We start from the raw sequence: 24,622 nt of genomic DNA on the forward strand, positions 1-24,622 counted from the left end.
AACTGGGAAAATGAACAGCAGACCCCAATCTTATCTAAAGGAATATTGACAACTGATTGCTGCTAGATGAGGAACAGCTGACCTTCCTAAAACAAAGACCTGTAGATAGGCTGACTAGATTCACCAGATGAACAAGTAGTGGGGAATGGCTTGGGGTGCTAACAGCACAGCAGGCAGTAGCAGGGATATCAGAGTATAAGGGCTCTAGTGGGGGGAGGGAGTCTGGGAGGGTGCCATCTAGGAAGTGGGTGTATAGTTGAATAAGATGCTTTGGGATATTCTGTGTGATATACACACAAACAAAAAAAATCAACAAACCCCACAAAAGTATTATGTTTGAGGAGGAAGCATAAAAATTTATGTCATGTTAATTAGTAGAGGTGATAAATATTTCCATTGAAATCTACCTGATGACTTTATACACATACACAGGCACCAAGGATCCAAGTGCAACTGATTATGACTAGTAATACTCAGATACATACAGATTAGAGATGCATGCGCCAACATCTCAGTGTTAGTAGCAAAAACAACGAGTCTTTCTGCAAGGAACAATATATTCTATAATGAAATGGAGATCTTTTTTAAGGGTTAAAAACTCATTCAATTTTCTGAACATGTTAAATCTGTAGTGAAACGCTTCTTCTAATCACGTAATTATTAAAAATTTTAAAAAATGATTAAAAAAATAATTCTTCAAACATAAAAATTTCCTCCTTAATAATTAGTAGATGTGAAAAACATTACCATTGAAATCTACCTGATGACTTTATATCCATGCTCAGATGCCAAGGAGCTCGGAAAGTAACTGACTGTGAATAGCAATAATCAGATGTATAGAGATTAGAAACGTGTGTTCAAACATCTTAATGTCAATTACATTAAAATGAATTTTTCTGTATGAAACTGTTTTTAATAATAAAGAAATGGAGATCTTTTTTAAAGGTTAAAACCTCATTTTGTTTTATAAGGTTTATACTGAATACAATATTGTATAACTAATAATTCAACTGTAAATCTAAAAATTTACAGCCAATTTTGAAAGAGATGCATCTTAGCTCAGGAAATTGTTATTGAATATGTCAATGCTGTTGTAATGAAATGCTTCTTCTAAGTATGTGGTTATTAAATAATTTTAAAAAATATTGAAAAATGCAAAAATAAAATAACCTACTAGCACAAAAGTTTCAAGGATGCAAGCCACATGCATGATGGTTTAGCAGAACTGGGTTCCCTGTACAAAGCCTGGAATGATCATGTGCAGACTAGAATTCCTACCAAAAACCCAAGTCATCTGCTCTAAGTTTAAGGTAGAAATAGGTACCCAGGAGAAGATCCATGCATCATATAAATGCCGTAGGCTCAACTTCGTGTTCCCTGCTTCCCACTGAGACCAATTTTGAGACACCAAGCAAATGGGCTATTAACCTCATTTTGAAAAATAACAGCTGTGGACTGGTTTACAACGCCCTGGGTACGTTTACATACACGGAGGCAAAACACTCATACGCATAAAATCAAAATAAATAAAATTTTAGAAATAAGAAATCGGTAATACTGAGGAAGTATGATGGGGGTGGAGCAAATAGGAGGGTGAGGAAATGGAGACTTGATTCATGAGACTCAGTATTTCTCATGATTTCAACCAAGTGAACATGTGACCAGTTCCGACAGCAACAATGTGTAATGGGAACTTTTTTTTTTTACCCCCAACTATCCAGGTATCATTATTGAGTGGGTTTCTTCAGACATCTGGTCTGCTATTTTTTTAGTAATGAGGAAAATGAAATTTTTTGTGTATGTGGTTATGAAAGGATTATATCCTGATTTTGTCTGTTTAGCACTGTAGTGCTATCTGTGACAAAGGATTGATTCTTTAAAATTTTCCAGTCTGCCATGGCCTGGTATTTTGGCAAACTTGAATAAAAAATAAATAGCTGATCATGTGCTTGGGTACTATGGCAATGTCAAATTGCCATGAAAGTTTCTGAAGCTTTCTCTCAATTTCTTTTCATTGCAGACCAGTCAAAGGCACCACATGGGTCAATCTATACTTGGTATAGACTGTAAGGCTACTGTCCACCATCATTTTTTGGCATTTGGTGTTGTGGATCAGAAATTTTGACACTGCTCCTATTGTTTAAATGTTTTGTTAATTTAATTTTTTCCATTGTGAGTAACCTATTTTCTTTTGTAAAGATATTTCTGGCTATAATTGAAACAAGAGGCATTTGCCGCAGCTCCTGCATTCAGCAGTACCAGTGTGCTTCCAAAAGCCCTTCATAGACTCATAGTACAGTTCTTTGCATTGAAGATGTGTTGATGCTAACAGGGCTTTTGGTCTTGGTCTCAGTAGTTGGTTTTCCCACTGCCGTCAGGACTGCCACCTGGTTGGCAGCAAATCTTCAATGTCATTGATTTCAGAGATGTTAAGATATAGAAAAACATGGGTCCCAGTACATCTTACAGATGGACCCTTGACTGTTCTAGCATCTAATTATAGCTGATTGCTTGGTGACTAACTTGGGAGATGTGCCTACAGTGTCCGCCTTGGGAGAAGGTGGGAGGAAGTCTTTAGTGACCTGAGGAAACTTCACTACACTGCTGAATGGCATCTCTTCTTTCAACTGGTATCAGCTGGGGCACATTGTCTCTTCTCTAATTGGCTAGGCTTTCCTCATTGGATTTTCTATCACTTTCCACCTTATTGAGTGAGACAGGGTCTCTCACTGAACCTGGAGCTGACCAGTTGGCTAGACTGGTTTGCCAATGAGTCTCTAGTCTCCTCCTGTCTGGCTGTCTGCATCCTCTGCCCCACCCCCCACATCCCCCCTGTTGGGATTACAGGCATGCCTCACCACATCTGGCTTTTTACATGAGTTCCAGGGATCTGAACTTGGGTCCTCATGCCTGCGCAGCAAGTACTATACCCACTGAATCAAATCCCCATCCCCGCCATTCATTTCTTCACCATGCATTTAACGGAGTGCCTCCTCTGTGTCCCACATAGTTATTAAGCACTGAGGGCACAGCAATAAATGATAAATGTGGAATATCTACATTCTGGTCTTCGTTGAGATGTCCATTTTGCCTAGTTCTGGGTTTCCTAAACTGGAAGCTTGTATGGTTCTCTTAATTTTCACGTCTCCTTTATAGAAAGGTGTCAGCTTAGAAAACTCTCAGCTTAGGGCTGGGGATGTGGCACAATTGGTAAAAGATTTGACCAGCGTGCATGAAGCTCTGGACCTGATCCCCAGCACCACATAAACTGGGCTTGGTAGCACGTCTGTAATCCCACTACTTCGGAGGTGGGTGGCAGGAAGATCAGAAGTTCACGAGCATTCTTGGCTACAGAAGGCCTGTCTTTAAAAAAGAGAAGCATCTCTCCCTTGAGAAGATGTACCACTCTTGGGTGTGTCTTACTTTAGGAAACCCTTCTCTGAAAAGTCTGCCACCTATGCTGTCAGCTGTGTTTTTCTTCTGAGTACCTTTCTCTTAACACTCATGCTTAAACCCATATTAAAATATCTTTATTAAACCCCCACTCTGCTTCAAAGGAAAAAGAACAGAAAATTTCAACTTAGAATTTAGTGGTTTTTTTTTTTTAATTAATTTGGTTTGTGCTTTATTTTGATTTAGCACAAAACACATTCTTTAGAAATAATTTATGTGTTGTTCCTGCTTTGTAGCCGATTACACCTCAACAAAAAGGCAACAGACAAGCAGCCTTATAGCAAGCTCCCCGGCGTGTCTCTTCTGAAGCCACTGAAAGGGGTGGACCCTAACCTCATCAACAACTTGGAAACATTCTTTGAACTGGATTATCCCAAAGTAAGTACTGTGTTGTGCTTACGGGGGATGGGCTAGACTATGGGTTTATTTTCTCCCTCATTGTAAACATTATGAATTTGAACACCGTTTAAGATGAAAGCATGAATGTTGGCCTCTAAATTTAAGTCTTCTTAGTAATGGTCACAGGATAACAATGGCATAGGGAGGGCTATAAATTCCTTTTAACCACTTTTGAGTCCATTTGAAGTACAAATCCCTGAATTAACCCCCTGGAACTTAAATAGTGTCCAGTGCTGGGACTTTGAATATAAAAATCCATGAATTGTATGTGAAGACAGGAAGAGGAGGCAGCAGGTAAGAAGCCACAAGTGGTTCCCAGTGGAATGCAAGACCGCTAGAACCAAACCCTGGATCCCCTCGAGAGACTGGCTTTACCCTAAGAATAGGTCACAAATTAGTGGCAAGGCATTTCATCTTACCCAATGTTTAGTCTTTGTTGTCCTGATTCTTAACAACCAATTGTATTGCCCACACCACTTCTCTCTCCAGTCTCTGTAAACTCAGTGTACACCCTTTGTTGGAGAACTTCCCAATTTCCTTAACATAGAAGTATTCTTTTTATAGCTTCCCTTTAGTATTTCACTCCTAGTTTCTCAGGAGAGCTGAATATCCCTTGGCTTTTGCAGTTAGCTTTGCTGCAGCTTCTATAAATTGTCAATATGAGACTCTGCTTATGAAAGGGTATTTGGGGTGATGATGGCCTCCCAGAAGAATGTGCCTTTACGTTTCTACCTGCTTGATTTTCAGGATAGTCTGCTTTTCCCTTTGTGGTCCCTATTCATTTGCATCAAGTTGTCCCATTGTCTCATTTTTTTGTTAGGTATCTTTGCTACTCTCAGACTCTTGTTAGGACAGGGTTGTAGCCTAGTTAGTTAAGAAGAAAGGTGGGCATACAAGGTCCTTCTCAAGGACACTGCTTTCACATTCTTCTTTCTTTCCTTTTAACCCTTATTCTCAGTAGCACGAGTGAAAGGAATACAGAAGCCACCGCTTGGTGGCTTCAGGCAGTTCTTATTAAGCAATGTGGGCATGACTGTTGTTGAGTTATTTTTTATATTGTTGCTTTGTGAGTTTTGGAGCTTAAGTATTAGAAGCTTTTTTAATGTGAAGATATTCTGGTTTGTGTGTTTATACTTAATTTTGGAGATTTGAATTGTATGTTCTGTATTTTCTATTCAATTAAATATGACTAAAAAAGAACATAATACATGCTTGATTTTTTTTTTAACTAAAAATGCAAAGTGTGGCCTTCTATAATTCAGGAAAAAAAATTATATAGATAAAATTAAAGTAAGCTTTGCAATAAGAAAATTGGAAGTTTTTCAAGCCCATTGTCTATAAGTGAATACACATACGGATATAGTTTCTGCTCTTTTTTAGTCCAGTTTAATTTTTAATCATAAAATAGAAAGCCAGAGATGTATGTACAGTACCTAAGGGAAAGCAATCTAAGGAAAACTTTTGACTTCACAACATTTTACTTTAAAAACTACAGATGCCTTAGAAAGCATCTCCAAGCTGTGAACATCCCTCTATATAAACGGAACTAATATTTTCAACTTTTCTCACTCCTCAGTTCTGTGTCTGTCATGTCTGACTTTTCTTCCTTCGCTTCCTCCCAGGCCTGCCTCTCTATAATTGCCGCAGTCTGTGCTTTTATGGCCCGTATTTCATTATTTTTCACCTTTGCCAGTAGTGCTTTCTCAAAGACAGCACACCTGTGACTGCCAGAGACAAGTCTAGTTCCCATCCTTCTCCTTTCCCTCCCCTCATTAGAACCCTCCATACACTCCTGCCTGGAGAGAGGCAACAAACATGTGAAGGAACAGGATCAAAGTTTCAAACTCAGTAGATGAGAGTTGACCAGAACTCTGCTGCAGTGTTAAATGCTGGGGAGGGAAGAAATATGAAAAATGATGAAAACTCACATTTTTAAAGCAAATATCACATTCTGTTTCATGATATTATGGCGAATGGCTTATGAGTTTTAATAAACCTGTAAAATTTCCAACAACAATAACCAAAAAGCCCCATAATGGTAAATATAGCACAAATGACTGAAGTGAATTCCTGCAAGTCGGAGTATGAGCAGTTGAGCTGTCTGTGTCACCCCTGAGCCACTTAGACACAAAACTAACCTTCATATGACTACCAGGCCCAGTATACTTTAGTATTTGCTTTTGGTTGGATGTGATGTCATTTTACAAAAGTATGGAAATCTCTTTATTCTTGACACAACATTTCCTCTATTAATTTAGAATATCATAGACCAGTTTTGGGGGGAAAATCAAAACATATACATGGGTTAAAGTTTTAAATTTTTATTTGGTTTTGAATATGTGCAAGAATATTCTGAATTTCTAGGTTTCAATTTGGGTAAGTCTGTGCTAGTATTCCTGGAAGATTTCTGTGCTTTTTAAGACCTTGTAAGTCCACCTTTACATGGTTATTCTTTGGGGAGAATGACAGTTTTTTTTCTAGAAAGTTGAATACTTACTGGCATCGCCATAAAAGGAATTTGGGGAGATCTTGCAGGCTTATTTGCTTATTTATTCATTTTAGTTTTTTGATAATAATACTAAGACTCAGACTTATTTATTATTTTTATTTTTTTTTAATTTTTATTTTTTTTTTATCTTTTTGAGACAGGGTCTCCCTATAGTCCCAACTGTCCTGGAACTCACTATGTAGACCAGGCTAGCCTTGAACTTACAGAGATCCGCCTGCCTCTGCCTCCCCAGTGCTGGGATTTAAGGCGTGTGCCACCATGCCCAGCTATTTATTATTTTTAAAGACAGGTTCTTGTTATACCTCAGGCTGGCCTCAAGTCAGTATTCTCCTGAGTCATGGGAGCTTGAATAGTTTTTATTTATTTATTTTTATTTTTGGTGTTTTTGAGACAGGTTTTCCCTGTAGCTGTAGCTGGCCTGGATTTGCTAGGGAGACCTGGCTGGCCTCGACTCACAAAGATCCACCTGCCTTTGCCTCCCAAGTGCTGGGATTAAAGAGGTGTATCACCACACCCGGCTTGAATACTTTTTAAATTAATTGTCAGTTAATAGCAGAATGAGGATGTGGTAATTTTGATTTGGATCCATCATTCTAGTTGTATAGCTATTCTTATGAGAATGTACATTTTTCCTAACCAGTAATCTTTAAAGAATTAAAGACTCTAATAGGGCCAGTTGAAGAATCAAAGGTCAGGTGTGGTAGTCCATTCCTGTAATTCCAGTGCTCAGGAGACTAAGGCAGGGGGATTGAAGCAAATTCAAGGCCAGCCTGGACTACTTAGAGGCAGAGGCAGGCAGATCTCTGAGATCGAGGGCAGCTGGGACTATGGGGCAACAAGGAAGGGGGGAAGGAGGGAGGGAAGGAAAGGAAGGAAGGAAGGAAGGAAGGAAGGGAGGGAGGGAGGAAGGGCAAATATTGTTAATATAGTAAAACAATGTCTTCAAGAGGACTAATTTATCAAAGGAAAGAAAGAGGGGAAGGAAGGAAGATCAAGCTCAAATACTGTTAATATAACAAAACAAAATTGAAAACTTAAATAAATCACCTTGTTTCTTGAGTGCAGATAACAAATATCCAATATTGCCTTTCAAAACTTTGAGTTCAGAGATGTTGTCTTACAAAACATCTCCTTTCTGTGATCTTTCTTTGACTCAGAAGTTACACTGGATAAATGAATTAACAAATATACTCATCACCTGCTCTGGGTCAACTGTTCTAGGCATTAGGGATCTTGATTCATTCTGTCATAGAATTTATATTCTGATTTTTTTGTACAACATCTATGTAAAGTAGATATTTATAAATAGTAGATTAAGACCAGGCATGGTAGTGCATGCCTCTAATCCCAGCATTTGGGAGGCAGAGGTAGTGCTTGCCTGGCATGCGTGGAGCCCTGGGCTCTGTCCCTAGCACAACATAAATTAGGTTGGAGGTCAGGCATGGACTCATAGACCTTGGGAGGTGGAGGCAGGAAAATCAGAAGTGCAAGGCCGTCTTTGGTTATAAAGGTAGTTTGAGGCCAGCATGGGCTTTCTGAGACCTTATCTCGAAAAGACAAATTAAAAAAAAAAAATTTCTACTTGATATGCAATATAAATTCATGCATTAAAACATATTTCAGGGCTTATTTCTACATATTTCTACTTATTTCTACATATTTCTACATATTTCTACTTGATATGCAATATAAATTCATGCATTAAAACATATTTCAGTGCCTAGGATGCACAAGGCCCTCGTTTCAACCCTAGAGCCACCCCTCCAAATTCTGTTTAAAATGATATATTGTCCTCTTTACAATAGAAGTTTATATTCCTAATGTCTTCAGGACTGAGTCATTGAGATTTTCTTCCAACACTTACACATTTAAATCTGCTATTTATGCATCTAAATGTATTCATAAATGCAAACGGTAACACTCATTGTTACTGCAGTTTCAGATATTAAATTCTTAAATATCAAAGGGCTAAATATTCTGAGTCTTCAGCCTTTTAGGTATTTCACAGTTTGAAATAAAAAGGGAAAATGAGTCTGCTTTGCTATTCGTGTGGTAGTCTTATACAGGTTTGATGAGGGCTCTCCTTTCCCCAGCTTGGGGTTTATAGCTCAATTCAGTTATGCTCATTTACTATAGAACTTCTTGCTTCTTCTGTCTCAAGGATTTGTAAAGTAAATGTCTTCTTAAAATATTTTTAAGTATGTTTCTTGAGGCTGGAGAGATTGCTCAGTGGTTAAGAACACTGGTTATTCTTGCAGAAGACCCGGGTTCGAATCCCAGCACCCACATGGCAGCTAACAACTGCCCGTAACGCCAGTCCCAAGAGATCTGACAGCCTCTGACCTCCACAGGCATTGCACGACATGGGTGCACTTACCTACATGCAGGCAATACACGCATACAAATAAAAATTTTAAAAATACATAAATTTTTTTTAAAGTTTAAAAAAATATTTTAAGTATGTTTCTAATATACATTGTGCTTTTAAAAATGTATATATGCCTAATCTTGTAGACTGTAAAATACCCAAGAAGTTATTTTGTGTGTGGTGTGTATGTGTTAGCCAAGAACACCTTTAACCACATTTTGTGTTTTGCCTTGTGTATCGGAGAGATTTGATTATTTTAGTATAGAGATTTTTTTTTTTTATGTGTATGCGTGTATTGCCTACATGTAGGTAAGTATACCCATGTCATGCAATGCCAACAGAGGACAGAAGAGGTGGTCGGATCCCCTGGAACTGGAGTTACGGACAGTTGTTAGCTGCCATGTGGGTGCTGGGATTTGAACCCGGGTCTTCTGCAAGAACAACCAGTGTTCTTAACTTCTCAGCCATCTCTCCAGCCCCAGTATAGAGATTCTTAACAGATAAAATGTTCAATTGCACTAGAAAGGTACAGAGGTGATTTCTATAGTTTAGAAAAGAAGTTTCTTTTTACTAAGTGGGGCTTTGGCACACACCTTTAATCCTAGCACTCAAGGAAGCAGAGGCAGGAGGATCTCTGTGAGATCGAGGCCAGCCTGGTCTACCTATGGAGTTCCAGGCCAACTGTGGCTACAGCAAAACCCTGTCTCAAAAAAACAAAAATAAAATTCCTCACTACAATGTGATACTTCAAAAACACTTAAAAATGTTTCCTCCGTTTGGTAGAATTCTCAATCTCAGAAGCATTTTTTTTTAAGCCAAATGTTTAAGTGTCTGCACTTTTTTGGGATAATGTGAATTGACCTTCTTTGCATGCTAGCTGATTAAAGGCTATTTTTTAAATTTTGGAATTAAGTTTAAGAGGTATCATATTAAGATTGGAAACTTAGAGATGAGCTCTATACCCCTCAACACTGTGTACTTCTCAAAGGTTTGTGATATTGACACAGTTACCAGTTTATCTTTTTTCTTTCCATTGTGTGTATTTTTTTCTACTATACTTTACAAAGTTTTATCTTGCTGGGGGAAGAAGCTACAATAAGCTTTTAAATTGATATTTTGTGGAATTGTGTTGCTTAGACACTTTTCTTCCACTATATTCATTCATATCTGTGAAATAGCATGAGTTATAGAAGCCAAAGAAACTGTTTGAAAGTCAAGGAGTTCTTTAGGGTATACCTGGCTGAGCAGCTTGTGTTGTAGGAAAGCTAGCTGTTAGTTCTGCCCTTTACAGTCACCTCACCTTTCTAATCTTTATTATTAAGGCCACTGCCTTTTGGCTAAGCATTTGAGAGTCAGGACGGCCACTACTGTATATGACTTAGACTCAGCCTTTGGGAAATCTCAAGGATGTGGTAAGAATGGGGCCCTTTGCCATCTCAGATTTTTATCTGGTCTGTGGAGGCCAAACAACTGTAGAGTTGGTTTTGAACCTTCTTGTGTGGCAGGGTTTTGCTCTTCTTTGGTTTTATTGGTCAGTCATCATTGAAGGTAGATGTTGGATGGAATTTGTAGTAATAGAGAACATGAGGGAAATACACACTGTTTTCATCATCCACATAATTATTGAGAAAGCTTTTTTTTTTTGCATTTGGAAAAAAGTAATCTTACCTATTAGCTAAACCTTCCTTGACTTTAGTCCTGGTTCATTTGTATTCAGCCACAGGCTTCTTCACTGCCAGTTTTGGGTGAGATAAAATGCATGCTGAACAAATGTTTCTACTGTTTGCTTGTAGATCCTTATCAACAGAAGTAAACAGAACAGGCCTGTCCATGGCCTGAATCAGTCCCTGTGTATTAAGCACTTAAAATGTTGTATCCTTAGCCCTTTATATTTTTAGAACTTAACAGTTTTGTTATTTTTTTTTTCATGGACATAATTAATTTCCCTTCTGTGCTTAAAAATGCTCCACCAGTTTTAGAAAGATTTGGAAGGAAATTTGTCATTAAGTCAGCATGAATCTATCACCACTTCTGAAAAAAAAAGTTACTACTTAGAATACGTATCCCACAACATGCTAGAGTAGCATCTTTGACATGAAAGCACTTTCAGTATTCAGTAGTTCAAATGGTACCTTAGCATTTTAGCTTAAGACTATATAAACCTGACTGTGTCAGAATCGCCCCAGAAGTCCTGATTCAGAAGTCTAATAGGGCCCAATCCTCTTTTTTTTTTTTTTTTTAAAGTAAGTGGAGGTTTTATTATTTTTGACTCTAAGAATTTGTGTCTAAAATGGATAGATACATTGGGGCTCGAGAGAGATGGCTCACAGATTGAAAACTCCTACTTCTCTTCCAAGGGCCCAATCCTCTTTTTTTTTTTTTTTTTTAAAGTAAGTGTCCCAGGGTAATTTTGACATAGCCATTCAAGTGTTAAAAAATGACTTTGTGACTAAACATAGCACCAAGCAAAATGAAATCCTGGATGTTTTCATACTTAGGAGGAAGCCAGGGAAGCATGCTTTTCGTGGTAATAAATATTCAGTCAAATTCTGGTTTATGTAAGAAAAACTAAACAGCAAAAAATATCACATTTTGCCCTTCAAGTTTGAGATTTGATTTGCGATTTATTCTACCTTCGTGAAGTAATGCTGAGTCTGGGACAGAGCATCTAGAGAGTAGAATGTGCCTGCCTGCGCTTCTGCTCGGTGCTATAGTTTGCTCTCCTGGGAACTTTTGAAGCATTAAGTGTATGTTCAATGATGAAGGTCGTGGACAAGCTTGAGAGCTGAGGTATCGATGAGGCCATACCTGTCTGGGAACACATCAGCAGAAAGGCCCCTGACCTGGAGAAGCTCTCCCCACCTTAGAAACCTTTGTCATAAGTCATAAATGTCTGCATGCCTGAATTTAGCCCTTAACTTTCAAACTTTATGTATAGATTGTTTTTCTTACAGGTTTTATCTTATCTGTAAATGCTAATATGTCCTCATTTTTTAAGAGGTTAATTGACATTAAACATCTTCTTTTGACTAGTATGAAGTACTCCTTTGTGTACAGGATCATGATGATCCAGCCATTGATGTGTGTAAGAAGCTGCTTGGAAAATACCCCAATGTTGATGCTAGATTATTTATAGGTAAGTACCAAAGTCTACTTTAACCATTTTGCTTTGGTAGTATTAAGATTCAGTGATCTTTTCTGCATTAAACTGTAGGTTAGGATAGTAGGCACCACTAAAGTTGAGTAACACGCTTGCTGTAAGCATCTTTTCTGGAGTGGTGAAAGATGTTTCTCTTCATTCAAGGAAAGTTATAAAAACAAAAGTTTATCAAATGACACACCAGAAAATTACATTTGATTCAATAATCAGGTGTAAGTGTTCTCTTTGTTTCTTTGATATTTTTAATGTATAGTTTTTCTATATATCATTAACTGTAATTGAGAGTAAGCAATAGAATTCACTTTTACTATAGTGTTAAAAGTAAAAAAAGTTGTGCTGTAAAGTATTCCTTGAGAAATGTTTATAATTCTATGAGAATGTAAATAGTTTCACAGTAATTGTTTTCCAGTTAGAATATTCTAACTTAATTGCAGCGCAGTCTCTTTAATTTCTTGTTCATTAATTTTTAACTAACTTCATAAAAGAATAAGAATAAAAAAAATATGATTTATTTAAAAAAAAAAGTACTTTTTCAGAAGCCTACAAAATTAGTCTAAAGATTCGTATTTACTATAATTTTTTTAAAGGTCTGATGTGAACTTTGTTTACCCTAATGGTTTCTCTGTACTGTTGATTTACAACAGTAGATTTAAAATGAGTTCTGTAACTTTTTAAATTGTTCCCTAACACTTTAAATATCACTGAATAAAATTTGTATTTATGATATTGCCCAGGATGATGTTTTGAAATATGTATGTATTATGGAATGGCTAACTGAACTAATTAAGACGTGTATTATTTCACTATGTAACTGATTGGTGGTGAGAACTCTCCTCAGCGACTTTCAGATATTCCTTACATGACTATTACAGCATCCTTACTGTGTTGTACAGTTGTCATTAAATGTCAGTGCACACTATTAATAGAAGAATTTAATTAGAAAACAGAAACCAAATTTTCAAAGATAAATTCCAAATTCTTTGAGAATGGTATCATTTTTGTAGATACGAATAATAGGAAATATTTTTAAAATAGAAATGTTTAAATTATGAAACGTGAAAGTACTATTACTTTTCTCTCCATCATGTATCTTTACAGTATTTTCAGTGCAACATAAATCTTTTACTGTTGTACCTTTATATTTTTAGGTGGAAAAAAGGTTGGCATTAATCCTAAAATTAATAACTTGATGCCAGGTTATGAAGTTGCAAAATATGATCTCATATGGATTTGCGATAGTGGAATAAGAGGTGAGGTATTTTTCTATTTTATAAAACTATTCATTTAATGATAAAATGCCATAAGTTTATCAGTCTTTGGTTTGCCTAATAAAGTAATTTTTACTTTATCATTATTTCATGGTAATTGAATAATGAGACAGAGTCTCATTGTATAGCCTGGCGGCACTTGAACTCACTATATAGACCTGCCTGACCTTGAACTTATGGCCACCTTCCTTCTGCCTCCTGAGTACTAGGATTATAGATGTGAGCCACCATGCCTTTTATACACCCAACTTAAAACCTACAGTTTTAAGCATTTCTATTAGGCTTTGTAATGTTTTGTTATATTTCACTTATGTTAAGTCTCTCAATCTTAGTCCCCCTGACATAGTGGACCTGATGAGCTTTTGTTATCCAGACTGTCCTGGGGAAAATAAACATGCCTGACCTCTCCCCACTGGCTAGGACCCCTCCCCCTTCTCAGTTGGAACAACCAGAATCATCTCCAGTTATTTCTATGTGTTTCCTTCCTATGGGGAAGAATTACACCTGGTTGAGAACCGCTAACTAAAATATGAGGGATTGTTTGCTTTTTTGCTTTCCTTGGGGTGCTGGCGATTGAACACAGGGCCTCATTCACGTATGATCAGCAGTACTCTACCACTAAGCTACAGTCAGCAGCTTTCCCTGCCCGTTTTATTCCCCACTCTGGCCTTGAATGCATTCTGTACACTGAGCAGGATTTGAACTCCTGTCCCAGCCTCCTGAGTAGCTGGAACTGCATCTCTTCATCAAGACACTGCTAGCATATAAAGATTTAAGGCACAAACACAGCTCTTTGTTTTATACCATAGACTTAGTTCTTAGCAAGTAGAAGGTGATAAAAGTAGAGTCCTGTAAAATGAATTGGTATATGCCAAGATAAGGCATTGGTTTAAAATTTTTCACTTCTTCAAATATAAATTTGAAAGTTAAGGTGCGGTTATTGTGAGGAATGCTAGAAATTATGGCTTATGTCCCAAGATGCTGTTCATTCTTTACATTTGCTGTCATTATATTCTGTCGTCCACTTGCTATGCCTTTCAATGTAGGAGTCTCAGTTGGATAGCATCCATTCCAATCCCATCACTATTGTTAGTGCATTACAAAAGCAGACTTGCTCCCTGGGATTGGAGAGTAGAGGTGAGAGCGGAGGTCCTTTGACCCCTGCTCTTGACCTTTTCCATAGGATGCATTGTCCTTATCCCAATTTGGAAGTTCTGAACACACAGGATGGGGCCTCTAGGTAAGAGCAGCTGTTTGCATCAGGGAGAAAGTTCTCAGGTCCTGCTGATGTGAATAGCTATGCATAGGAAACTGCTGGTGGCCCTGCCCCAGCTGCACAGTGCATATGTACTGTCTCTGTGGTCCTCACTTTCAGTTTCAGAAATTGGTTCTAGACTATTAACTTGCATGAAAAAAGTAATAGTGTTCTTTCAAAGATTTAAACCCTAAAAACGGCCTCTGGCACATATAAGGCCTATCTCTCCAGGGCTAAAAATGTATAGTATAAATTAGCTTATTGTAAAGGAACTTTTTGAAATTTTGTGTTCTCAGAGTAAGTAATTGTTCTTATTAAATCCTAAAAGATAATTTTTTCCCCTCTCTCCCCACTTTGTTTATTTTTGATTTTAGTAATTCCAGACACACTAACTGACATGGTCAATCAAATGACAGAAAAAGTAGGCTTGGTTCATGGGCTACCTTATGTAGCAGACAGACAAGGCTTTGCTGCCACGTTAGAACAGGTAAGTGCAGCGCTTATAAATAGTGTTACCAGATCCCTGGTCTCCTAGAAGCTCGAGGCTGTTCTGAGAATTGAGATTGGCTACCTGAAGTTAACTGTATTGCCCATTTGAGAACCTGTTGTGAATTGAATCCTCTTGCTGAGAGCACCTGTCTTCCTTAGGGAGGAAGTTCTCAGGTCCCTGGGGTCACTTACTGCTGAGCTGCCTGTACCTGACAATGGCTGTGCATAGGAAACTGCTGGTGGCCCTGCCCCAGCTAGATAGTGCATTCTGTCCATCCAGCCTTCACTTCTGGCTCTAGAAGCTCGTTCTAGACAAATATTTGTGAAATATTTCAAATGCACAAAAAAATTATTCATGTTAAGTCCTTATTTTAAAAATCCCTTTGATTTCCTTTCAAAACAAATTTCAGAAATCTTGAGAAATATTGTTTACTATTATTTTTATTAGTTTTTTAAGAATTAACATATGAAGTACAGGTTTCTTTAAGGCATTTTTACACTATTTTAGTCTTTCTCTGCCCCCCCTTCTTTTTTTCTTTTTTTCTCTTCAACTTTTTTGTTTCTGTTTTGCAGTGCTGGGGATCAAACTCGAAGTATACACATGCTTAGCAGGTTTCCCACTACTGGGCTACATCTCCAGCCCTTTATCTTCAAAATTATAATAGAGATACTAACTTGTATAGGGAACAATGAATTTTGGAAGAGTATAAGAACACCACCACCACCCCCCCAAAAAAAACACAGCCCTAATAATTAGGAAGATTAAGTTTGGTTTTGTTTTAGTGTTTTGGCAATTGGGATTCTTTTTTGTTTTTATGTTTCTCCTATGCACCTTTAAAAACCATAGTTGAGATTATATGTAAAGCAATTTGTGTATTTTTGTTCTGTCATGAGCTTTTCCTTCATAAAGTACATTTAATTGGGTGAATTATAATCTGTAATGCATATATTTTGTATATTCCTCTACTGTTAAACAGAAATGAAAATGTACCTTTATGTTATAAGGGAAACATAAATGGCTTCCAGTTATATGTGTATCAGCTTCTTCTTAAGCCTATCTTACACTCTTTTGATTAGTCCTATAATTGCCACAGATCTGTAGGGGTAAAGGTCATTATTGCTAGAGCTTGAATTTGACCTTTGGCTGTTTGAATCATGCTTGGTCCATCAGTCTCTCTGTCTCTGTCCCCCAACCCCCTGCCTGTCCCTCCCTCCTGTATGTTCATGGGGTAGGATGAAAGTCAGAGGTTGACATCAGCATCAGCTAACCTGGAACTCACTATGTAGACCAGGCTGCCCTGGATTTCATAGAAATCATCTGCCTCTGCCTCCCCTGTGCCGGGATTAAAAAATACCATACTTGGCATGATCTCTTTCTTATACTGCCTTTGAAGGTATTTATCCTAGTATAAATACTTACATACTATATGGTGCTTTTATTTTAGAAATACCCAAATCGATATTTATGTTTGTGAAAGACAGTTCCCAGAATGCAGTCACTCTGCCTCCACTTAGAATAATTGGAAATCCAGCCAAAGGAATCTTCTTAGACTGTAAAGAAATTTTCAACCCAGTGTCTGTTCCTGTGTGGTTCTAAGACTTCACATAACTGTTTAAAGGTTTAGATGGATGCTTCTGGCCTTGGAAGTTATGTTTGACTTCAGTCACATAGCATCATTGCTTCAGTGGAGTCTGAATTAAGGGTAGATAGCAAGAATCATAGTCTTAGCTGCCTCTTAAAATTCTCTTGTCCTGCACCTTATGAATAACTGCCATTTAGAAAGTCTTTTGAAAGCCATGGCAGTGCACACCTTTAATCCTAGCACAAGGGAAGCAGAGGCAAGCAGATCTCTGTTAGATCCAGGCCAGCCTGATCTACATAGCAAGTTCCAGGCCAGTTGGGGCTTCAGGGAGACCTTGTCTCAAAAAACTGAAAAAGAGAAAAAAGAAAAAAAGAAAGGGGGGGGGAGTCCATTGATCTGTATTTCAGGCTATTTTTTTTAAGGCAGCTTATCCAAGATAAAACAATAAAAGGGCTTCATGTCTAATAAGCAGGGTGATGACAGTTATTACCATTGCTGACTTATCAGCTTAAATATCTCATGACTCCAAGTAGATAGAGACAAAGAACAGTAAGAGACAGGAGGTAGAGTTTTAGTATCATCTTATATTCTAAGAGTACATTGAAAAAGCAGAAATGGGAAAAGAATTTCATTGAGTCTGGGGACAGAAAGCAGCTAGCAGTAAAGGGTTGCAAGAAAAGTAGTTAAGAAATAGAACTGGGGGCTGAAGAAATTGGTTCCAGAGGACCAGAGTCTGGTTCCCAGCACCCACTTCAGGCAACTCAGCAGTTGCCTGTAATAACTCCAGCTCCAGGACAGTCCAATACCTCTGACCTCCTTGAGCACCTGCACTCTCATGCACATACCCCCCCACACAGACACATAATAAAAATTATAAAAATATAAAAGGCTCTAAAAAGAAATAGAATTGCCCTGAAGGTTGATTTACCAATAGGTGGTCTGTATGTGTATACGCTTGCTTATACATACATAATACATATATATGTGTGTACATACTACAAACATCCTAAAATCAAGGAGACATTATTTGTTAATATTTTATATGCCAATTAATATTTCCCTTTTATTTTGTATCCAAATTCAGTTTTATTTGGATGAATCTGAACCTTACAGTTTTAGAGAAGATGGTATTTATCTGACAGCAGAATATGCTTTTCCATCTAGAAGTAAATATTTCTTTGTAATGATGATTGCAATAGAAGTCAAACAAGTAAATCACATTGCCTGGGACATAGTCATGTGATTGTGCTTTTTATTCAGGTAGCTTATTTAAGAATATTAGGATATTCAATCATCTAACAAAAATCATTAGAAAAAGTTGATAAACACTATACTTTTAACATAAAATTCTCACTGTCTATGTTTGTGGGTTTTTTGGCAGGTGTATTTTGGAACTTCACATCCAAGATCTTATATCTCTGCCAATGTAACTGGCTTCAAGTGTGTGACAGGAATGTCCTGTTTGATGAGGAAGGACGTGTTAGATCAAGCAGGGGGGCTTATAGCTTTTGCTCAGTACATTGCTGAAGATTACTTTATGGCCAAAGCAATAGCTGACCGGTAAGAAGACTAAATTATTTTTAGTACCTAACTTTTGTTGACTTATTCTTTCTGTCTAAACATGATTTCAGGCTCTTTGTTTTATTTTATTATTTTTGCTAATAAATGTAAAATTTAATAATTTTGGCAAAGCGATTCCTATTGAATATTCATAGGAATATATAATGAGGCAGTCCACTCTTCCATGCTCTTCAGTACTGTGGTTTGTAGTGGCTCAAGGGAAGCCTCTGGGAACACATTTCCATTAGTGCAGATAGACATTTCTCTGTATTTTAGGAGAATTAAAGCTCTTAGTGTAGCCATCAGCCAGTAGGTGAATCTTTTTTCAGTATCACTCAGACTTTGAACTTTTTAAACAAATTACTTGATGCTTGTGCTTTGCTAATATAATAAGCCACCTCGCGGTTCCTATGATTTGCTTTAACATTCCCCTATCACAAAACATAAAAGATGTATTTGGCTTTAAAGGAGATCACTGTCTTGTATGATCTCTTATTAAAAATGAAGTTTTTACCTGGGTGTAGTGGGACACGCCTTTAATCCCAGCAGAGGTAGGAGGACCTCTGTGAGAACAAGGCTGGCCTGGCCTACATAGTGAGTTCCAGGCCAGCCTGGGCTGCTGCATATTTAGGTTTCTTCCATAATAGTGTTGATGAGGTTCAAGATCATCTAATGTCTCCTGGGAGATACACTGCCACTTTTTGTTTACCTTTCTTGTTGAAAGCACATACACACACACGCACACGCACACACACGTACCCTTTCTTAGGGGAAGAAGTCTCAGTGATCAGAGAGAAAACCATTAAATGCAGAACTCTGTCCAAAATGACTGCATTTTAAGTTTCCAGCTTGTATGTGGTACTCTCTTGGGCTGATGTAATTGCCTTGAATACCAGCAGCTGCTGATAAATGAATGCATAACCAGTTAGGCTTGAATGTGTTCATCAACATAAATCATGTTATAATTACCTTCATTTTCAGAGGTTGGAGGTTTGCAATGTCTACTCAAGTTGCCATGCAAAACTCTGGTTCCTACTCAATTTCTCAGTTTCAATCCAGAATGATCAGGTAAATCAATAAACTATCTTCTTTTGCTACATTAAAAAGGAGTGTGTATATGTGATTTGTTACATGATTAAGTATATATATATATAAAGGTTAGAGATTTGTAATTTTTGTTATTTTTAAAATACTGATCTCTTTTTTAACTTTCTAAACTTTGATTAAATTTTGTAATCCACATTTGTCAAACTACAGGTCATGCAAATGAATTTATATCCTTTTGATACACTAAAAATAGAAGCAAGACATAAAACAAATCTTTTAAAAGGGGGCTGAAGATGTAACTAAGTTGGTAGAGTGTTTCTAACATGCACAAGCCCTGTGTTCCACCCCCAGCATTGCATAACCTGGGTGAGATGGTGCACATCTGTAAACCCAGCACTCAGGAGTTGGAGGCAGGAAGATTAGGAATTCAAAGTCATCCTCAGCTATATGGGGAGTTCAAGGCCAATCTGGCAACATAAAACACCCCTATCTTAAAAAATTACTAACTTTTTAAGGAGGAAAACCTGTTTATGACGAGGTTAAAAGTTGATCATTTGGGGAGGTAGGGTGTGGGATTGATTAGTCTTACAACTGACTGTTATAAGAAAATTCTTTTGTGTGTGTGTTGTTTTAAGGTGGACCAAATTGAGAATTAACATGCTTCCTGCTACAATAATTTGTGAGCCAATTTCAGAATGCTTTGTTGCCAGTTTAATTATTGGCTGGGCAGCCCACCATGTGTTCAGATGGGATATCATGGTATTCTTCATGTGTCACTGCCTGGCCTGGTTTATATTTGACTACATTCAACTCAGGGGTGTCCAGGTACGTAGATTCACATGGGAGGTTGGCAGTTATTGATCTTTCTGCCCTCTCTTCCAAAAAGGCCCCTGAGCTGTGGGTGGGTGAGGTTCAATATGGGAGTCCCATCCAAGGACACACACTCTGCAGTCTCTTATTCTTCAGAACTTGAGCAGTTGTGACCTTGTGTGTGTATCTCACTCTGTTGTATAAGGAAGCTTTAATGGTGAGATTTGAGGGAATTTTTGTGTATTTCAACACAATATCTTCATCATCTTTATACCCCCTTCCCCACTGGCACCCTGCCATAGCCTCCTCATTGGATTTCATGCATTCTGTCAAGGTCTGTTAAGTTAGTGTCCCCAGATATCCCTCAGTGCAAGTTCATCCACTCGGGTGTAGTGAGCCTATCTAGAGTCACTCCCTTAAAGAAGAGCTATTCTTCCTCACCCAACAATAATCAGCTGCCAAATAGTTCTTTCAGCAAGATTAGGGCCTGATGCCCGTTTCCACAGTTCTATGCTGGGTTTTTGTCTGCTTGAGTATGCATGGGTCTTGTGCATGCTGTCTGTCACCATTGCTAAAAGTTCGTACGAGCAAGGTCCCAGGAGCCTATAAGACTTATTTCCATATGGTCATTCACCTCTTCTATTTTCCTAACCCCCCCCCTCTCTGTGTATATGTGTATGCACATGCATGCAGAAGTCAATCCTCTCCTTCTATCATGTGGGTTGGGAAATTGAGCTCAGGTCGTCAGGCTTGGCATTAAGTGCCTTTAGCTGCTGAACCATCTCACCAGTCTGAGAATCTTATTCTTCAACTGTATGTTTAGTCTGGCAGGCAGTAAATTCATTTTTTTTTTTCAGGGTGGCACACTGTGTTTTTCAAAACTTGATTATGCAGTGGCTTGGTTCATCCGCGAGTCCATGACAATATACATTTTTTTGTCGGCATTATGGGACCCTACTATAAGCTGGAGAACTGGTCGCTACAGATTGCGCTGTGGAGGAACAGCAGAAGAAATCCTAGATGTGTAACTACAGCTTTGTGACTGTATATAAAGGAAAGGAAAGACAAGAAGTATTATAAATTATGTTTCTATAAATGCTTTTAAGGACCTACCTTCAATAGTTTTATCACATGTATGTTTTGGTATCTGTTCTTTAATTTATTTTGCATGGCACTCACATCTGTGAAAAGGAGAAAATAACAAAAACAAAACACATCTGTAGTCTTGGCCAAATAGCATACTTTATTTTGTGGAAGTCGAGAATCAAGAGCATTGGTTCTAGGAACCCTGGGTTTGTTTTTTGTTGTCATTTATTTTTTTAAACAAATAAATATATACACATATATATGAATGCTCTGCAACAAACACTATGACTGTATCCTTCAGTAGGGAAAGTTTCTTACCTGTGAGAACATTCTGAGAACGTGTGTGGGAGGGTCAGCAGCTTTCTGAGAGCTGAGGAGAGAACAGGTGGTCCTGGCCTTGTGTCTGCAGTGAACGATCGCAGCGAGGTACTGAGAAACTTTTTCATGCTTTATGCCTACCTCTTGTAGTTGTTGCAGAGCAAATATAAATTGTAATAAGGTAGCTAGGCCTTTCAAAAACAAATGGAAAAACTTTAAAAAATAATAATAATAAAAGAGCTGGAGTCTAGTATTTATATGAATCCATGAGAGATATTTTTTTGGTCTCACTGCAATGAACCAAAAGTGGCTGAGTTTGGTTTTTAATTGTAACCACGAATAGAAGGCATCTTTTTGACCAACTGTTGTTGGTTCTGTCTTGAACCATTGTTAATCACTGTGCTGTAATTAGAATAGCTAAATCTTTCCTTCCTTGCTCCTTGCCCCAGCCTACCCCTGTTTTTCCTTAACATTTTTTCAGGGGGGGATTGGGATGATTTTGTTTTAGTGTGAGTGAATGTTTTGATAGTTGTAAGGAAAAATGCATTTCAGACACATTTCACACATGAGCTATTTTCTTACACAGTATGTCTTATTGTTAATAAGAATGTAATTTCATGATACAGGTATTTAATATCTTTTTTAGTAAGTAAATATTCTAGCTATCAGTAAATAAATTGCAGTAGAGAATTAAGAGAGGACAGGATGGGTTTTACTCTTAAAATCAATCAGTATCAAACTAAGTCTACTGTGTATGTTGTTGTTTTGTTTTTGTTTTTTACTACGATAGTCTAGTCTTATTTAAATTGGATTTTTGTATTCCAGTTTGTATGACAGAATAGACTAATGAGCGCCCATTGTAAATGCCCGCTGGGCTTCACTCTCCTCCATCATGCGGCTAAACTTGCTTGTCAGGTTGTGCTTAATTTGTGGTGAACTGGACTTTTGTTTAAGCAAAAATGTAAGGGACAATGCATAAGCCTTCCTCCCCCAACCCCCCTCCTTAAGTGGTATTTTGCTTTTCCCCTGGTGGCATGCTGTCCATCTCCTGCCTGCTGCTCACACTGGCAGTATGGCAGCTTCCGGTCCTAGTGTTCTATGGCTTCCATGTCAATGCATAGCATGTAGCATATTAGCAATAACTACCTATTTACAGAGAACCATTTTTTCACCTTACTGAGCCAATTCATTTATCTAATGACTATATACAAGGTTTAAATTGCAATATATCTATAAATGTGTATATTCTACATAGACACATCTAGTGGAAGTTTTTCTGGGCCAAACTGTGCTGTCCTGTCTTTTCTTCCTCCCTCCCTTCTTCTCTTTTGCCTTATGATGAATTTGTTTGAAGGGCATTTTCTTCATGAGCAAAGGCTTGGATGCATATTCCTTTCTTTATGTGAAATGGGTAATATTGTTCCCTGAGGAAAGTTGCACAGTGAAAACCAGTCTAGTTGTGACCCACTATGTGTTTGTTTTTTTTTTTTAATCGCTCTTTCATGAGTTGAATTTTGCTACCATGTTTATAATTTGTCTGTTTGTTTAGCGAAGTTTGGTTGATGCCATCCTTTACACTGCTGAAGTGAAAGCTTGCTTATTATTTAGCTTTTTTGCTGATCTCAGCATGGGCAAAGAAACACCTAAATCAGAATGGCTGGACAGACTTCATGTGTTCTGTAAATACTAAAAATTTTCTGTGTGTGTGTTTTATGTGGTCGTGGAGTGAAGCTTCACGGGTGCAAAAAGTGATTCTTTGTTTAGCAAGTTTGGAGTGAAGATAAAGTAGTAAGAAATAATATAAATGTTAAAGCATCACAGCAGAACTGTAGGAGTCAAAATTTATAATAAACTGTCTTAAAAAAAAAACAAGTGTCTAGAATATACCATGTTTTATTATTTAAAATCATTGTCTTAAGTTTTTTGTCCAAAAAAATAAAAATTTGAATACAATCAAAACATGAGCAACTTTGCACTTTAGGTTACTCTCTTTGCTTTTATTTTACAGTTTTGTTAAGTGGTCTAACTGGTCTACCTCAGATGAGCATTATTAGTATTGTCCTGTTCATTCTCAAATCTTCTTTCACTTGGGCTCTACTCCAACCTAAAGTAGGGCTTGTCTGCATTGGCTGCACTTTAGAGTGGAGAGCTGGAGAACTTTTTTAAAGGCACAAAAGCCTGGGCTGTGCCCACAGATGTTAATCATCCTGGGTGGGGCTGAGCTCTGCTTACAGGGCTGAGCGCTGCTTGCACTTCCAGAATTACTGGCCCTTAATCATGACCCAGTGTTCCCCTTTGATACCTCTCCCCTTGGCTGGACTCACAGCCTGAGCTCCACCTTTTAGGTTTTACCACTTACATGGCTAAGAATGGTAAATCCAAGAAAAGGATTGGGAGTGGAGGGTGTTGCTGCCTGAAGAACCAAGGTGCCTCCCGCTGGAGACATTCCCAGGCTTGTTCTACCACCAACCCATGAGCAGCAGTACTCTGATCTGGAGAACAAATCCAGGGAGAAAAGAACACCCCATAGATTAACCATTGGTGCCCCCCTCATATTATTTACTTGAGTGTAGAGGGGAGAGAGTGAGCCATCTCCCCGGCCCTCCTCATTTTTATCAGATAGGGTCTCTCACTGAACCTGGAACTTTCTGATTTGGCTAGACAGACTGGCTACAAAGCCCACTCAAGGATCGATCCATCCATCTCGTCCTCCCCAGTGCTAGGATTATAGATGTACACTGTCATGCCCAGTTTTTTATGTGAGTCATTGGGATTCGAAATCAGGTCTTCAAACATATATGGCAAGTACTTTTCGAACTGAGCCATCTCACCAACCCCCTTCATGTTTTATCTTCATCCTAAAAGTGAGAGTATGTCAACATACAGTCTTTGGGAGGTGACTAATCACCCTTCCATAGGGATTAGTACCTGGATAAAAGACTCCCCAGAGTTCCCCTGCCCCTTCCTCCATGTGTGGACAGAGCAAGGAGACAGTCTTTGAATCAGGATGTGTAGACACCAAATCTGCCAACACTTTGACCTTGGACTGCCCAGAACCATCAAAAACTGTAAGGCACCTAGACTGGCATTTGGTTGTAGCAGGTATGAAGGAGTAAGGCAGAATCTAAAGATCTGGCTCTGGGCTGCTCTGCTCCAGGCACCCTGGACCAGGAAACAAGGTACTCCTCTTGGTTGGTGTACTTTTGTTTTAATATTTCTACTTTAAATTATTTTTTACATGTATGAGTGTTTTGCCTTTGTGTCTGTAAGTATACCCATGTGCAGGCCCAAGGTGGAGGTCAGAAGAGGGCATCAGA

General features: G+C 38.1%; 1 protein-coding gene across 1 annotated transcript in view; it reads left to right on the top strand.

Moving 5' to 3' along the window:
- Nucleotides 1-22,742, top strand: part of Ugcg (UDP-glucose ceramide glucosyltransferase) — a 43,997-nt gene extending 21,255 nt beyond the window's left edge. The window contains exons 2-9 of the mRNA XM_008831129.2: nucleotides 3,690-3,831; nucleotides 11,763-11,865; nucleotides 13,038-13,139; nucleotides 14,787-14,899; nucleotides 17,866-18,044; nucleotides 19,026-19,112; nucleotides 19,727-19,916; nucleotides 20,759-22,742. Coding sequence (XP_008829351.1) covers nucleotides 3,690-3,831; nucleotides 11,763-11,865; nucleotides 13,038-13,139; nucleotides 14,787-14,899; nucleotides 17,866-18,044; nucleotides 19,026-19,112; nucleotides 19,727-19,916; nucleotides 20,759-20,929 — 1,087 coding nt within the window. The 3' untranslated portion in view covers nucleotides 20,930-22,742. The remainder of the gene's footprint in view (nucleotides 1-3,689; nucleotides 3,832-11,762; nucleotides 11,866-13,037; nucleotides 13,140-14,786; nucleotides 14,900-17,865; nucleotides 18,045-19,025; nucleotides 19,113-19,726; nucleotides 19,917-20,758) is intronic.
- Nucleotides 22,743-24,622: the final 1,880 nt, after the last annotated feature.

The sequence above is a fragment of the Nannospalax galili genome, unplaced genomic scaffold, assembly GCF_000622305.1.
Source record: "Nannospalax galili isolate Female #2095 unplaced genomic scaffold, S.galili_v1.0 scaffold1255, whole genome shotgun sequence".
Classification (NCBI taxonomy): Eukaryota; Metazoa; Chordata; class Mammalia; order Rodentia; family Spalacidae; genus Nannospalax; species Nannospalax galili.